The sequence below is a fragment of the Syngnathus acus genome, chromosome 8 (assembly GCF_901709675.1).
Source record: "Syngnathus acus chromosome 8, fSynAcu1.2, whole genome shotgun sequence".
NCBI lineage: Eukaryota > Metazoa > Chordata > Actinopteri > Syngnathiformes > Syngnathidae > Syngnathus > Syngnathus acus.
In genome coordinates, this window is record NC_051093.1 from 1,269,641 (window position 1) to 1,286,903 (window position 17,263).

The 17,263-nt window shown below is 50.5% G+C and overlaps 1 protein-coding gene across 1 annotated transcript; it reads left to right on the plus strand.

Moving 5' to 3' along the window:
* The first annotated feature begins 565 nt into the window (after positions 1 to 565).
* On the plus strand, positions 566 to 15,568 carry LOC119126087 (rho GTPase-activating protein 44-like). Its single transcript, XM_037257129.1, is given in 23 exon segments — positions 566 to 909; positions 4,002 to 4,041; positions 4,111 to 4,230; positions 4,886 to 4,962; positions 5,032 to 5,143; positions 5,212 to 5,288; positions 5,638 to 5,752; positions 5,831 to 5,899; positions 6,005 to 6,086; positions 6,208 to 6,335; positions 6,684 to 6,795; positions 6,922 to 7,003; positions 7,141 to 7,221; positions 7,303 to 7,416; positions 7,488 to 7,579; positions 11,121 to 11,310; positions 11,819 to 11,836; positions 12,020 to 12,205; positions 13,173 to 13,622; positions 14,098 to 14,243; positions 14,341 to 14,414; positions 14,416 to 14,743; positions 14,950 to 15,568. Coding segments are annotated over 23 exon segments (2,874 nt in total). The 5' UTR covers positions 566 to 856; the 3' UTR covers positions 15,078 to 15,568.
* The last annotated feature ends 1,695 nt before the right edge of the window (positions 15,569 to 17,263 follow it).

A 17,263-nucleotide genomic window follows, 5' to 3' on the forward strand; every position in this document is an offset into this window, starting at 1 on the left:
ACATTTTTTCTTCTTCACAAACAGACAAATTGTTAACAAACTGTCAACCCAAACAATTACGGGGTTACAGATTTAAAGCGGTTATTTTAATTTGGTTGCAGTAACAGACTATATTCACTAGATGGCAATATTAGCTTTCTAAGTGATGTGCCCCCGTTCCTGAAAGGCAAAGATGTTTCTGGTATCATCCAATCATAAATACATAAAACTACATTTGTGTCATACACACAGACTTGCTTTCTTTATCCTCTGGACAAATATGTCATCATTACAACTTGCTGAGCTGAGTCTTCTATTAGCTATCATTCACTCCCTGGTGATTGTTGGTCTATCCGATTTATTTGTATTATTCTTGTCAGTACAACGAACTATCGGACATAACATGCCAGCCGTATATTTTTTTTCACAAGTCATGTACAGGTATGGTGCCCGAGTTGCTCCCGGCCCTCGTTTTCATCCAGACTCCATCTCCCACAATGCATTGCTGCCCAGCCGCTCCTGCTTGCTTTTTGTGTGCGTGCGTGTGTGTGCGCGCGCGTGTGTGGGCGTGCGTTCATTCGTGTGTGTGTGTGTGTGTGTGTGTGTGTGCGCGCGTGCTTGTGTTAGCAGCCCCGGCATCCTTTTGCGGGCGTTCAGAGCGCGAGAGCTCGATGCAGCCCCACAGTCCTTTTGGGAACATGTAAGCGCGGACCGAACGTTTGGGTGCCTGTGGGCGCATGAGGCGATATGGACTGCAAATGATGAACTTGGCTTTGCCTCATTCGAACGTCATCTTTTAGACCGTCATTATTTGTAAGATGAATCATTCGATTACAATAATGCGGACAAGTCGGCGTTGATTGTGGCTCAGTTCAAGATGAAGAAGCAGTTCAATCGGATGAGGCAGCTCGCCAACCAAACGGTGGGAAGGTAAGACGCGCGCAGGGGTGTGCGCAACTCATTTGCGCCATTCTGCTGCCCCCTTTCTCCTGCCTGCCGCGCGAACCCCAAACCCACCGCGTTAACCTCAAATTTCCCGTTTAATCTACTAATTCAGATCAATGCGTTATTTAGTCCAATACGGTCGTCCGTCAGCGTGCGTGCTGCGCGTGCGTGAGGTCCACCGACACGTGTTACCGCATGGGCAGCGTGTGGGAGGCGCATTGCCCCCCACGCATTCAGCCTGCCCGCGGAAATGCTTCCGATCTGCAAATCACGTCGCATCTAACGAACGCATGAGTGGAAGCGCGGCTGCGTGCTTTATGGATGATGGATGCATTAAGAGGATGGCGCAATGTTTTCATTACGCAGTCAGCTATTTGGAGGGGAGCCACCCACCAACATATCCCTCACCCCACCCCCACCTTGGCTCACGCCCCCACTATCAGCGTGCATGGTGGGATGTCTGAAGGTCGTGTTGTCCAGTTCACTTAAGTGCAGTAAGATGCAGATGAAGATACGTATATAGAGGTCCAAGCAGAATGGCTAATGTCGCTCTTGTGTTAGCTTAATTGGAAGAGGCTGCCAGTGTCGCGCTGGACTTAAGGGACTTGCGCTTGCCTTGCGATTTGCGGAGCACCGCCGTTGAGTCCACTGACGGTCTCTTTCGGCTGCGCTGAGGAGTATTTTTGTTTATTTTTTTGCCGTGGTACGAAGCCAGCCTGAAAGATAACCCCGTGACCGGAAACCATTTGTCTCCACTGCCAACTTGCTGTCCCACTTACAGTCGGTCTCATGTGATGCTGTGCAATCGGATCCGCTTCCTCCCACAAGTGCAGCTTGACGCATAAAGCTCAATGTTTTTCCTCTTGTCCTCAGAAAGGCTCACAGCTTTAACGTCGATTTCAACAACACGCACATACGGGCACACACCGCTTTCTTTCTCCTCGTCTCATGCAGCTCCACAATGCAGTTCTCAGAAAACGGCAGCCTTTTGCTCGAGTAGAGCTCGATGCAGCGTTCAAATAGCCGGATATATCGGCGGAAAGGTCTTATAAAAAGAACTACTGAGAAGGTCGGAGTTGAACTAAGCAGCCGAAAACCACAATGTTGGGTTTATGTATTTGTTTTAATGAATAATTGGGCAATTCACTTACAGTATGTTGTGTGGAAATGTATATTTGGCTGAAGAGCACATTAGCATGAACTGTGAAATGGCTAATGAAGAGAGAGCAACAGCAATGTGTACATATTCTGTTAGGTTAGACCAGGGGTCACCAACACGTTGTCCGCGGGCACCAGGTCGCCCGTGAGGACCGCATGAGTCGCCCGCAGGACTGTTCTAAAATTAGCTCAAATAGCGGCACTTGTCAGTGAGCTGCATCTATTTATTTTACAGTCAAACCTAGGTTTTCGAATGTCCTGGTTCTCGAACAAATCGGAATTCTAACAAAAAATTCGAGATTTTTTGCTTCGGTTGTCAAACAAAATTCGGAGGTCGAACCTCGCGAGATGAGCCGGGAGGACCCGAGAAAACCCGACCGCGCGGCCCGGATGCCGACTGACTCCGTTGTTATTGTATTTTCGTTACTATGAGGATTGTATTAACCCCTAATCATGCCTCCAAAGAAAGCAAGTGGGAGCAGTAAAGCCGTCCTAAAACCCAAAGACGCTCTTAAAGCAATGCGACAGTGAGCGCCCGGCGCCCTGCGGTTGCGCGATTGGACCAAATTAAGCTCCCTGCGCACTGAGGTCCACTTACATTTTGGAAAGTACATCAGGACTTTAAAAATATTTTCTAAATTTTAGCGACGGCTCGGTCCCAAAATGCGACCAGCGCGGTGCAGTTGCGCGGTCGGCGACGCGCTACTGTTGCGCGTTCGGCGGTGCGCTGCAGTTGCGTGATCGGACAAAATTAAGCTCCCTGCGCACTTAGGTCGACTTAAATTTTGGAAAGTACATCAGGACTTTAAAAATATTTTCTAAATTTCAGCGACGGCTCTGTCACAATAATGCGACCAGCGCGGTGCAGTTGCGCGGTGGGCGACACGTTACGGTTGCGCGTTCGGCGGTGTGCTGCAGTTGCGCAATCGGACAAATGTGCGCAAATGAAAAAATGCTTAAAAAAGCCGGGGGGGTTTGTTTTGAAACGGATTAAATTTTTTTCCATTATTTGTAATGGGAAAAATAGATTCGGAATTCGACCGATTCGCTTCTCGAACCGCCTTCTGGAACGGATTGTGGTCAAAAAACCAAGGTTTGACTGTATTTTTGCTATTCTTGTTAAAATCACACTTACATGTGAACTGGAAATGACAATAATAACACAGTGAAAGCCAAATTGAGCAAATTGGCTATTTCAGAAGTCTGTGTCAAACTGGTAGCCCTTTGCCTTAATCAGTACCCAGGAAGTAGCTCTCGGTTTAAGAAAGTTTGGTGACCCCTGGGTTAGACAATCTCATGTACGTTTTAATGTTCATATGTGTGCAATTCTTTTCATTAGTTTATATAAACATAACTGCTCAAGCAGAACACGAATACAACACACAGAACTGTATAAACACACACACATAGGCACACACACACACGCACGCACACACACGCACACACACAGGGGGGTGACGCCCCCCACACTCACAGATACCAAATGGTCATGTGATAAGTTCCTGCCTTTCCGGGCAGTATAAAACAAGCTGACCTGGAGAAGGACGCTGTTGTTTATGTGCCGCCTTGCCATGTGTACTGACCGCCATTAAGCAACCCAAGATCTTACCAATAAATGACCAACTCTATACTCCACATCTTTGTTTTTCCTGCCTCAACTACGGACGGCCCGCACAACACGCTTCACTAACTTGAATGCACGTTGCACCCCTGCCAACAAGAAGCTCTGAAGTACGTTTGGATTCAGATTGTTTTCTAGCGTTCTGAAGAAGAATGAAAATTGAGGTCCCACGTGTTAGAGAATTCAAAAGCCTCACGCTCAGTTGTCGAGGGACTGCTGTTATGTTTCATTTTGCATTTCTTGCATTTATCCACCCAAGTTTGACCTGTTTTTCACGTCTGACTTTTTCTCTCTTTAGGGCTGAAAAAACTGAGGTGCTGAGCGAAGACCTTCTGCAGGTGAGAAGTGCGGATAGTGTGCATGCGAGCATGCACCGGCAGCTTTTCAAACGTGGGGCCGTGTGGCAGGTGGAGAAGCGTTTGGACCTGGTCAAGCAAGTCACGCACAGCACTCACAAGAAGCTGACAGCCTGCCTGCAGGCCCACCAAGGGGCCGACGTGGAGAGGAAATCACTCAAGTCGCCTTCCGTGAGGACCGCTCATCCTTGCTGTCCATCTGCGACTTCATACGCTCTCGGACATTGGTGCCCAAACATGCGTGTCGCTCTCTCGTGGGAGACTCTTTCAGTTTCTGGATGCGACGGCATATCTCTCGAGTGTGTGTGAGAGTGAGTGAGTGAGTGAGTGAGTGAGTGAGTGAGTGAGTGAGTGAGTGAGTGAGTGAGTGAGTGAGTGAGTGAGTGAGTGAGTGAGTGAGTGAGTGAGTGAGTGAGTGAGTGAGTGAGTGAGTGAGTGAGTGTGAGGAAACCATGTGAAAACCTTTCAGTCGCCTGCCTGGTGTGAGAACATTTCTCCCATGTGGTTGAGAGCGTTCGCGAGAGAGCTTTCATCGTGGTCACGTGAGCGGTTCAGTTGTGCGAGAGGGTTCCAGTCGTATGCCTGAGAGCGTTTTAGTCGGTCGGGTGTGTGAGAGCATTCCGCTTGTGTGTGAAAGTGTCTCTGGGGTGTTTGTAAGTTCATATGCACGCGTTTCGGTTGTGGGTTACCGTAGCGCGGGAGTGTAGACAATGCCATTTCAGTGTGTGGGTGTTTGTGTGTGTGGGTGTGGGGTAATCCCGAATGGCGGTCCCTTCATCGCTCAATGCAAAGCGTCTGACGTGTTTGCCTCTCATCTCCGGTGCAGAAAAAGCTCCCGCTCAGCATCCTGGCCCAATGCATGGCGGAGGGAGCGGCAGTATTGGGCGACGACGCCCTCTTGGGGTAGGCAGCTGTGGCCAATGCCTTTCCTCCTATTTGTTGAGCTGCACTTGACCGCATTTGTCCCCGCAGGAAGATGCTGAAGATGTGTGGAGAGGCGGAGGAGAAGTTGGCCCAGGAGCTGATGGACTTTGAGCTGCAGGTGGAGCGAGATGTGGTGGAGCCGCTCTCCACGCTGGCCGAGGTGCGTGAGACTGCTCGGCGGGGTGCGCCCTGCGACGCTGCCCTCATGACCTCCCGCCTCCTCCTTAGGTGGACATTCCCAACATACAGAAACAAAGGAAGCACTTAGCTAAACTGGTCTTGGACATGGACTCGTCGCGGACAAGGTGAAGCCCGTTCATATCTTCTCGTGGGAATTGGATAGGATATTGCACTTGAATTGAAATGCTACCCCACAATGAGAAGGCCCGCTGAGGTAGAGTCCAAATATCCCGCAGCAGGGAATCAAATTCAGCCCTTGCGGCCACTTTGACACCCATTCGATAGATCCACCCAAAAGTCGTGCTTGGGAAGTCTGCCATTTTGGCTTTGAGGTTCATTTTGTCCGCCACCACAGCAGGAGACACTTGAGGCCAGATTGGCCAAATGCAGACGACGAAGGCGTCGGTTGAGCTTACTAAGTGGAGCCTTTGCTTCCATACGTCTCCCCCATGAAATGCTGGCCCACGGCCGCAGATACCAGCAGTCGTCCAAGTCGTCGAGCCACCCCGGCACCCTCCAGCCTGGCGCCAAGTCAGACTCGCTCCGAGAGGAGATGGAGGATGCGGCCACTCGGATGGAGATCTGCAAGGTAAGAGCGGCTCGCCATCCCTCCCGCCGGGCGTTTCGATACTCTCGAGATTCTATTTCTGCCGTTTCCTTCTTTCAGGATCAGCTCTCTGCCGACATGTACGCTTTTGCGGCTAAAGAGGTGGACTATGCCAATTACTTCCAGACGGTGAGTAGGCCACAGCGGCCGTCTGTGCTGCCTGCTGCGTTTTTTTGGATGCGTGAACTAAAAGTGGCACCGTGGCACTGTGTTCTCGTCTCCACGTGTCCGCAGCTCATGGAGACGCAAGCGGAGTACCACAGCAAGTCACTGGAGATTCTGACCGCCATCCTGCCCCAAATTAGGGCGCACCAAGGTCAGCTTGCGTGCGTCTGCCTGTTACAACGTGGCCCCCTTCTGCACCAAGGCGGGAGAAGGACGTTAGACCGGTGTGAATTAGTCCCTGACCTGAGTGCGGGCGGGGCTGTGCCTTGCAGAGGCATGGCTCGAGAAGCCGTCCTTCGGCAAGCCTCTGGAGGAGCACCTGAACATCAGCGGCCGAGAAATCGCCTTCCCGATCGAAGCCTGCGTTACCGCACTGCTGGAGTGCGGCCTACGAGAGGAGGTACAGTAAAGCGCGCCCGCCCACTCGCAATAGGGTAACTTGGGCCCCTTGGCTGCAATGCTTGAAAAATGCAAGAAATCCGCCCTTCGTCACATGCAAAATTCAGACTCTGGATTGGGATTTTATTTTTGAAGGAAGCCCGAACATGGCCCTAAAATGGCAGCTTTAAACCAAAATGGCCGACTCGTTGTGCAAGCCTAGCGAATTTGGTCCAGCTTTGTGCTACTCGGCGCCACGACCACTAGCCACGGTGGCGGCTGCTATACCTCGACTGAGTTTGCCTGTGACGAAGGGAGTTCTGTTTGTTCCACGAGGAGGCGCTTACTTGTGCCATATTTGCTCTTGCAGGGCCTTTTCCGAGTGGCTCCGTCGGCCTCCAAACTGAAGAAGCTGAAAGCCTCCCTGGACTGCGGCGTTCTGGATGCACAGGAGTACTCCTCGGACCCACACGCCATCGCAGGTTAGCCGCACCCGCCACCAAGCCTGCAACGGCTGCACCTTCATATTGTCTGTCTCAGTGACAGCTTTATCTGGATTTTGCCGAGCATGCATATCCACAGTGAAGACGTGTTTCTGTGCCCCGCAGGTGCTCTCAAATCGTACCTGCGCGAACTCCCCGAGCCGCTGATGACCATGGAGCTTTACGACGAGTGGATCCAGGCCTCCAAGTGAGTCGCGCGCTCTCCATTCCTACACTTTTTCGGTAGAGCCGGGCAGGATAAATTACCTTGGCAGAAAATATACGCCTTCTTATGGGACGTACGGTTAACTTGCTAAATTCACCAGCATTCTCGTGTTTGCGCAGCATTCAAGATATGGACAAGAGACTGCAAGCATTAATGGGAACATGTGCAAAGCTGCCCACGGACAACTTAAACAACTTCAGGTCACGCCCGTCCTTGTTTCCTTCCCCGTTTATTTATTTGTTTGTTTGGTTATTTTGACCTCGTGTACGTGAACGCCACAGATACCTGGTCAAATTCTTAGCCAAACTGAGCGAGTACCAGGACTCCAACAAGATGACGCCAGGCAACATGGCCATCGTCTTGGGCCCCAACTTACTGTGGACGCACAGCGAGCCGTATGTATCCGAAGCAATGGGGCGCTTCTCATCTCGGGCGGGTATTCCCAGCATGTGGCTGCTCTCCGCAGGGACATGACGGAGGTGATGACCACACTGTCGCTGCAGATGGTCGGAATCATTGAGCCCATCATCCAGCACGCCGACTGGTTCTTCCCTGGCAGTGAGCTTCACAATCTACTTTGAATTCTGCGTTGCTCGGTTTCAGTTATTCAAGACACGAGCCGTCACTCCGGTTCGGTTGTGATTTGCAAGCAAAAATTGGAGCTGCGAATGCTCGATGGTGGTTGGGCAGGTCCTAAAGTGTGCTTGCTTCAAGCTGGTTCTCGCCATTGCCAGTTGAAATTTACTGTGAAACTAAGCCGAGAACACGTTGTTGCTTTAAGTCAGTGCTTCTCAAATAGTGAGGCGTGCCCCCCTGGGGGGCGCGGTGCGATACTAAGGGGGGCGCGTGTGACACCAGGGAACATGCTTTTCTTTTGGCTGTACTAGATTAAAGGGTAATTAGACATCCACTGCAGTAGGTGGGAGTGGCAGTATCACTGGAAGAGTGTGCGGAGGGAGTATTCGCTCTATAGTGTTGAGCGCACGGAACATACGCACACACAGTACAGAGCAGGCAATAAAAAGTGCAGTGGGACACCATGGAAAAATATTTAACGGTGTAGAGAGACGGAGATGAAAGAAACGAGAGTCACCCGAAAGCTAAGACAAGGAAATATGACGAAGCGTACGTAGTGTACTTCAGTGTGACTACGGTGGGAGACAACGAAAGACTGGTGTGTTTACTCTGCCTTAAAATGTTGGCAGCGGATAGTATGAAGCCAAAAATATTAAGGCGGCACTTAAAGTCATTGCACCCCAATCACGCTGATTGAGTTTTTTTCAGCGAAAACGGGCTGAATATTGCCAACAATGATCCCACTTTGTGAATGCTACTTCAGTCAATCAGCAAGCACTGTAAGCATCATATAAAGCAGCGTACCAAATTGCTCAGTGCAAGAAAAAAACCACACCATTGCAGAAGAGCTGATACTACCTGCAGCCGTGGATATGGTCTCCTTAATGCTGCCTCATTTTGAGCACAAATTGTTTTATTCATTTTTGTTATGTACCGTATTTTCCGCCCTAAAAGGCGCACCGGGTTATAAGGCGCACCTTCAATGAACGGCCCATTTTAAAACTTTGTCCATATATAAGGCGCACCGGATTATAAGGCGCATAAAATAGAAGCTATACTGCATCAAACTGAGGTTGACTAGGGTTGCGGTATGCATCCACTAGCCAATAACCAACGAGCCCTCTGTAAAAAATCGCGTTTCTCAAACGATCTCCTATAAAATGATCAGAACTGACTAAAGTTCGATCTAACGCATTGGTACTACTTACCTATGTTTCCCTTCCATATCGATCCGTAGATTTACTCGAAACATTAACAGAGCAGCCTATTTTGACATGAAATAGCCTGGTACGTATAGCAGCTATCGCAATAGCATTAGCCATCCGCAAAGTCTCACGAGCCTCAGCTCGCAATCTCCCATGAGCCTCAGCAAAGTGTAAACAATCGCGTTTCTCAAACGATCTCCTATAAAATGATCGGAACTGACTAAAGTTCGATCTAACGCATTGGTACTACTTACCTATGTTTCCCTTCCATATCGATCCGTAGATTTACTCGAAACATTAACAGAGCAGCCTATTTTGACATGAAATAGCCTGGTACGTATAGCAGCTATCGCAATAGCATTAGCCATCCGCAAAGTCTCACGAGCCTCAGCTCGCAATCTCCCATGAGCCTCAGCAAAGTGTAAACAATCGCGTTTCTCAAACAATCTCCTATAAAATGATCGGAACTGACTAAAGTTCGATCTAACGCATTGGTACTACTTACCTATGTTTCCCTTCCATATCGATCCGTAGATTTACTCGAAACATTAACAGAGCAGCCTATTTTGACATGAAATAGCCTGGTACGTATAGCAGCTATCGCAATAGCATTAGCCATCCGCAAAGTCTCACGAGCCTCAGCTCGCAATCTCCCATGAGCCTCAGCGAAGTGTAAACAATCGCGTTTCTCAAACGATCTCCTATAAAATGATCGGAACTGACTAAAGTTCGATCTAACGCATTGGTACTACTTACCTATGTTTCCCTTCCATATCGATCCGTAGATTTACTCGAAACATTAACAGAGCAGCCTATTTTGACATGAAATAGCCTGGTACGTATAGCAGCTATCGCAATAGCATTAGCCATCCGCAAAGTCTCACGAGCCTCAGCTCGCAATCTCCCATGAGCCTCAGCAAAGTGTAAACAATCGCGTTTCTCAAACGATCTCCTATAAAATGATCGGAACTGACTAAAGTTCGATCTAACGCATTGGTACTACTTACCTATGTTTCCCTTCCATATCGATCCGTAGATTTACTCGAAACATTAACAGAGCAGCCTATTTTGACATGAAATAGCCTCGCGGGTACAACAGCTATTCGGTGACGCCCCCTGACTACAGTTGCCGTAATGCTGGGAAGCGATGCAACCTTGTAATTTACTAGTCGTACTAAAACGTACTGAAACATTTTGGCAGAGCACTGTGTACAACCAGTATGGATCAACAAATTCATCAGTTGATCTATATATAAGGCGCACTGGCCTATAAGGCGCACTGTCGGCTTTTGAGAAAATTTTAGGTTTTTAGGTGCGCCTTTTAGGGCGGAAAATACGGTAGGTTAAAATGTTTTATATATTGTGCTCCCGAGTTAATGTTGCTGATTACTTTGAATTGAATATTATTTATTGCTGTTATTTAATTTAATATTATGTATGTTTATTATTATTTTATTTTTTCCAGCATAAAATGGCAGTTGGTCAAAAATGTTTATAGATTAAATAATTATAATTTATTTTTAATTTCAGGAAAAGTGATGCACATTGAATCTGTTCTGTTACAGACTAAAGAACAATGTTATTAATAGTTATTCTTTATATAAGTTGATCTTTCTTTTTTATTTATATTTTGTTTTCTTTAATGTTAACAACATGGGGGGGCACGAAATGTTTTCTTCTCCCTAGGGGGGGCATCACAGAAAATTATTGAGAAGCACTGCTTTAAGTGAACCTGCATCCACGCTGCGGTTGATACAAGTCTTTGCGCGGCAAATGGTAGCAACACGTGAAGACTAGCAATATGCTCTCAGGCATATATTCTTTATCCTCTCCAATTATTGCAGCTTACTGATTTTAGGAGAGACAGTCTTTTTCATTTCATTTTTTAGCAAAAGATTTTTTCTCGACCGGTGGCCATCGCACACGCGCACGCACCCACTCACCAGAAGTCGTTTGACCTTGTCAATGGGTACTTGAGCATGACATCATGATACACAGACTATTTAATTATTTCTTTCTTTTCAGTTCTTTTTTTAATTCTCATAAATTACAATCCCGTCCAGTAGTATTTGTCAGGAGCTGCAATGGATGAATGGCATTTCTGTTTGTATCAATGTATTTTGGACTGTTTGCGAGTTTGACGCCCTCACATACATGTGTGTGCCCGCCCCCTCTTTTATTAATTCTCATGAATTACAATCGCATCTAGTAGTATTTGTCAGGAGCTGCAATGGATGAATGGCGGTTCTGTTTGTATTGATTTAGACCGTTTGACGCCCTCACGTACCCCCCCCCCCCCTTTTTTTTCATCAATTCAGAGATGGACTTCAACCTGACGGGCAGTTACGGCAGCCCCGTCCACGTCAACTACAACTGCAACTACAGCTCCCTGCCGTCCCCCGACACGGAGCAGTCGGAACGCATGCGGCCGCACCATGACCAGAGCCGGCGCCCCCTCAGCGTTGCCACGGACAACATGATGCTGGAATTCTACAAGGAAAAGGATGGGTAACGAAGATGATGCATCCCACACCACGCCCACGAACGCTTGTGCATTTCTTTCAGCATGGCAAGAGGTGTCTTATTTTCACCGTCTTGCTTAGCCATCTACTGTAGCGCCCCCCTCCTTCAACGGGCACCCATCTGGTTGGAATACATGCATGAATCACACCGTCTCCACGGCGACGCAGCCCAGTTGAACTCGTTGCCTCGTTCGCTCATGAAATATTTCTCCCATCCTCCTCCTACACGGTCCGGCGACACACCATAGAGCGGGCGGAAAATAACCAGCCAAAATGTCCTCCCGTCAGAAGCTGAGGTGTCAAACTCTTTTTCATTGCGGGCCTCGCCGGGGCCGTTGCGACCAGCAAAATCAAAAAAATGGCTTCGTCGTATATTCCCCCTGCATTTCATTGACACTTTTGCTTTGTGTGTCCTCAGCACGTTGCTGTGCAGTGTGTACATGAAGCAAGTGTCTTAACCCCTTCTTTCCCTCTCTTGACCCTTACTAACGCAGCATTAGGAAAATCCAAAGGTACGCTATTATGGCCTCTCCCGCACCCCCTACATCTTTCCCACACGCCCGTTTTGCGTTGCGCCGCTTTTCATTTCAGCTAATCCTTGCGCGTGGGTTTTAAGTGTGTGTGTGTGTGTGTGTGTGTGTGTGTGCGTGTATGTGTGCGTGTATGTGCGCACGCGCGCGTGTTTGTGAGTCCAGCATGGGCGTGCGGGTCATGGATACTTCCTGGATGTCGCGCAAGGGCTCGTCTACGCTGGCCCGCAAGAGCTGCTGCACCCCGCCAGGGGTCTGCTCCACGCCCGCCGACCCGCTCGCCGCCACCGAGCAGGCCGCCTCGCCGGCTGTCTCGCCGCCCCCCACGCCGCCCCCCGCAGAAAGGGTCAGGTAAGACGCCGCCGCTTGGACTGCCGCCACTGCTGCTGCTTTAGTCATTTCTTCCCCACACGTCATCATCATCACCGTTTTCACCACCACAATCAGATGCTCCAAGTTACAGTGGTACTTTGACGTACGAGTGACCTGACTTTTTAAGTATGCTAGCTTAATGCTAGCATCCAATGTAAAATGCCATCAACAGGCGAATGAAACTAGCCTTGTAGTTGTGTTTACAGAGAGCAGGTTTTTGTCTGGACTCTTCAGAGCAGATGCTCATGATCACAAATGTACTGTCGGAACAGCATGGGATATTAGCAACATTGGCAAGTTACTCTCAAATTTAGTTTTATCCAGGCTAAGGGATAGAGTGGTCGTCCCCAACCCAGAGGTTGGAGGTCGGCTGCCCGGCCATTGTGACCACACGGGACTGTCCTTGAGTGAGACAGCCGATCCCCGGTTGCTCCTGATGCTACGGCGTCAGGAGGGGAACGAGGAAATGCTCTGCGTACCAAAGGTAGAGAAACGCTTGACAAGTACAGCCCATGTAGCATTTGTGAGTCAAGGCACCACTGTATTTATGTCTCCTCCTTTTTTTTGCCTCTCGACTGCAATACGGTGTCACGGTTGGCTCCCGCGAAAGGGTGTTTGCGTCTGTGAGGCGAGTGCGGGATCTGAGCCGGTTGCGTGCATGGGTTCAGGCCCACGGGACAAGGCTTTAGGTTTTGCAATCGTACAAAAAGTAGAAATTAGATTCTTTTGCCCTAATTTGCATGAAGAGGACTGTGTTGCCCGGCGAGGTGCACCGCCTACCTTAAAGGCTTCTCTTCTCTTTTCTCTTCTTGATTTGGAGCGACTATCCCCCCACCCCCACCCGCTTTCCCCGATCATCCGCACAGCTTCGCCTCCTCTCGCTCCAGTGCTTCTCCCTGTTCAGTCACCAGTCTTTTGTGCTGTCTTATTCTCTTAATATCTACAGCTCAGACGTGTGGGCCAATCGGCCGGACACCTCTCAGGCCCGGCCGCCCCCAGGGGAGGACCGGCCACCCCCTCCCTATCCTGCCGCCTCCCACCACCACTTCTACCCCAAGCCCCCTCCCTGCGCCCGTCCCGCGGCGCCTGGCCCTGAGTCGCAGCCACCGGCCTCGCCCCCGCACCACCGGTCAGGGTTCGCACCCCCGGCCCCACTCCCGTCCTCCTCCTCTTCCTCCTCGTCCTCCTCGCTCGACATCAATTCCAACCCCAAGCCCAGCTGCCTGCACTTCCCCAAGCACAGCCCGCCCGGCGACGGTAACGCATCGCCGCTTTTCCTCAAACCCGCCCTGGTGCTCGCCCGCCATGAGCAGTGCCTCGGCTATCCCCCCTCTGCGCCCCCGCCGTGGGCCGCCTGTCCCGGCGCCAGAGAGAGAGGAGTCCCAAGGCCGACTAGGTAAATGGACAGCTCCGTGGGCGGGTGCCGCCCTTTGTCTGTCCTCTCGCCTCGCTCGCCTGCTGGATTTGCGTTTTCCTCAACCCCTCCAGTGGCACGCCTTGCGCACTGTAACCTCTTGCTTGGCTTGCCTGGCAGACCAAAGATGTTACACGCAGCCAGACAGACGCTAAATACATTCGGCTGCTCTCAAATAGCATCAGAATGTATGTATTGCACAAGTTTGCTGCTGCATTTGCCCATCCAGCAATAAAAAAGAGAGCACATTTTAACAGTGGCGATGATCGCACAGGTACCGTCATATGTCCCAAGGACGCTTCCACAGTAAAGTTACTTTCGGTGCAAAAGCTACAATTTTCTCCACTAGATCTTTTGAACAGTAATGTCTGTGCTATAGCGTGCGGAAAAACTCCAACAGATATTTTTGTGTGTCTAGCTGCTCGGACTGATGTTGATGTGTTTCTGCTTTTGCCAGTTCGTCCAAGAGTAAAGAGCACTCCCCTGTCATTGGCCACAAAGGCATCCAAGCGGCAAGTTCAACAGTGCCCCTTAGCGACAGTCCGCAGAATTGCAGTCCGTGCCCCCGCCCTGGAGAGCGCAGCCCGCGCAGCCTGGGCAAAGGTCAGCTCAGTGTCAGCTCGGCGTTAGTTTGGCGTCAAGCTCAGCGTCTCGTCTACTTGTCATACATCGAGTGACAACATGCCGTTTGTGCTCCCAGGTTCCAAAAAGTTGGCGCCCGTGCCTCCAAAGGTCCCGTACTGTCAGCCAGTGGCACTGTCCGACCAGTCCGCCGGGGCAGCCGTCACCAGTCAGCCTATCGCCCACCCCGCCCGGCACACCCTCTGTTTACGGACTGCTCTGCGCTCCGGGTCAAGCGTTGCCACCGTGCTCCCCGGGGCAGGCCCTCTCGGGGGCGCCCCACTCCCTTTCGTCGCCGCCCTCGCTGGCCGGGACGCTCGCCAAGTCACGGCCCAGGCCCAGGCAGAGGCCCGACCTGCCCCCGCCACAGCCGCCTGTTGGCTTGGGTGGTCGGGACCCGGGCCCAGTCCGAGCCCCGGCGCTCCAGCCACCGGAGCCGGCCCTCACTGACGGACTGTCTCCGGGGGAGAGCATGTCGACAGGTAAACACCAGATGCAGCTGCGGCGGCCTTGGCTTACTCTGGCCGTGACTGTGTCCAACGCCAGGCGAGTGTAGTAGGGCAGTCTCCTCGGATTTGCCGTCGCATTTCTGCTCTCGTTCATGATTTCCCTTTTTGTTTTCTCCACTTCATTGCCATCCACGTTGTCCCATTTGTCCTTGTCCTCTGGTTCACCCACCTCGCTTTAGATATCTTCAACTACGAAATCCCCTCCATCAATATCAACCTGGACAGCCTCATCGACGAGTTTAGCGGCGCCCCCCGCAGGAGGTCACCGCCCGCCAATGAGGACGAACGGCTGGCCACCGCTCTATGACGTGGCTCGGTGCCGAAAGCCAAAAGCCAGAGGGAAGAATGCCTCACTTGGCTTCATTGGCGGAAAAAAGAAAGGAAGGAAAAGGAAGAATTTGCATCCAGAACAGAAGGAAAAAGCAAAACTCGGGGACAAAGCAGTGCCTTTCGGAGGAAAGACCCGATTCGAGCTTATCCCCAAGCTTATCCAGCCCCACCCCCCGGCGTGCTGCGTTCATGGTTCTTTTGGGTTTGCCTTCGATGCCGCTGCGTCCGCGTGATGCTCTCGCTGTCGTTGGGGCTGCGGTGCGTTTTGCTTCACGGGCCGACCGTCTTCATTGGCGACTGGGCTCAAATAGTGGCCTCGGGCGTTTCTCTCTTTTTGCCTCTTGAAGCATCTATATGAGGAGGGCCTTTATGAGGTGGCGGACACGCCCACGTACAACTCTCTGTTTCTTGTTGAAATGTCTGACAGCTCTCCTTTGTGTAAATGGGCGCTTTGCAGATGCCAAGCCTCATTTATAATAATAATAATAATTCATTCAATTTATATAGCGCTTTTCAATAACCCAAAGACGCTTTACAGGGAACAAAAAAAAGGGGGGAGGGGGGGTACGTATAGGGGGGGGGGAGACAGTAGGATATAGTTAATAACAGGACATCTGTCAGCAGTGCGAAGAAGATGGATGGAGGAGCAGGGGGGGCGGGAGCGGAGGTTGTTGAATTTGGCAGTACGGGAGGTGGGAGTGACGGGGGGTTGGTAGTCCAAAAAGAGGAGATGGATGAGCCATCGGGGAAGTGCCGGTCCAAATGTTGGACCAGATGGTGATGCCGGTCGGCCTCGACTGCACCCGCTCGAACGGCAGGCCCCAACGCACCACGGCGGCACACAGCAGAGCCACAGTTGGCGAGCCCGCAGGGAGTGGAGCCCGTCGCCCGAGAACGCCGGACGGAAGGCCAGAGAGCCAGGCCAGAGCTGCCGTAGAGTCCACAGCAAGCACAGCACAGCAGGCGGCCACAGGCTCAGAGTCAGGAGGCAGGAGGTTCCGGTGGTGGTTTTGGCCAGTTGGCTGTTGGCTAACTGGCTAACGTAGCTGGTAGTCCGAGGGAGAGGAAACAGATAGGTGAGAGCGGAGCTGCGGGAATGCGAAGTGGACGGAAGACATTTGCTTTGCCATCGACGAGTAACAAAAGGATGCATCGATTTGAGCAGGGTGTTTATTTTTCTGTAGCCGATGACCAATGCCAGCTTCCAAAACAGCCATAAAGCGGTCGTTGGTCTGCATCCTTGTGTGGAGAATTACCCGCTTCTTCTTTTGGACTTGAGCGAGTCCCCTCGTTTGGAATAATGGCACAGACTTGATAGGTTGTCAAGAACATCACAGCTAAATGTGACCCCCCTCTCTGCAAAGGTTGCCATTGATTTGGGCAAAATAGCAACCAAGGCCCTCTGTTCACGTGCTTCAGACTTAGTCAGACCCTTTTTTTCTCTGCAGTGGTTCTGCTACACCGACAGTAAATGAGACTAAAGGGTCGTCTGTCTGTCGCCTGACTGTCTTTTGAGTAAAAAGTGCAATTACAGTTCTTACACATCCAACTGTGTCCAAAAGTAAAGTGGAAGCCATTTATTGTGTTTTGTTGTATTTGCTTCCAAACAAATTGCCCTTTGGGAGGGCCTCAACATGCCTGTTTTTGCATGTGTATTTTTGAGGTCCTCAACAAAACCCTTTCCAACCCCACTAAAACGTCAGCACCCCGTGCCAGTTTCATCTATGAATGCAAACTTGAGTACAAATCCCGAGGGCCTAAAACGAGCAGGACCTCAGCCGTGTTGCAGACCTCAAGAGCAAATCGGAAGCTTTTATCCTCAATAGACAGACGACGCAAAATTACCCGACAGCTGCCCCAAAACGTCGCAAGAATGCATGTGCGAAAATAAATGTGTAGCCAGCTGTTATGGGCCAAAATTCCATACAAACAAGCAGTGAGCAAATGAGCCCCAATTGAAAGCGGCTCCCCTCGACGGATGCGGGGGCTACAAGTGGTTACTGCAACTGAATGACCAAGCTTCTTTTTTTATACAAGTAAAACCTTTAAGTTAAGCTGTTTTGTTTTGGGATGAAACTTTATCAAAGTGATGTACGGTATGCGTCAGTGTGTGTGTGTTTATGGAGAATTTCTTGATTGTGATATTTATTCTCTAGGTAGTTG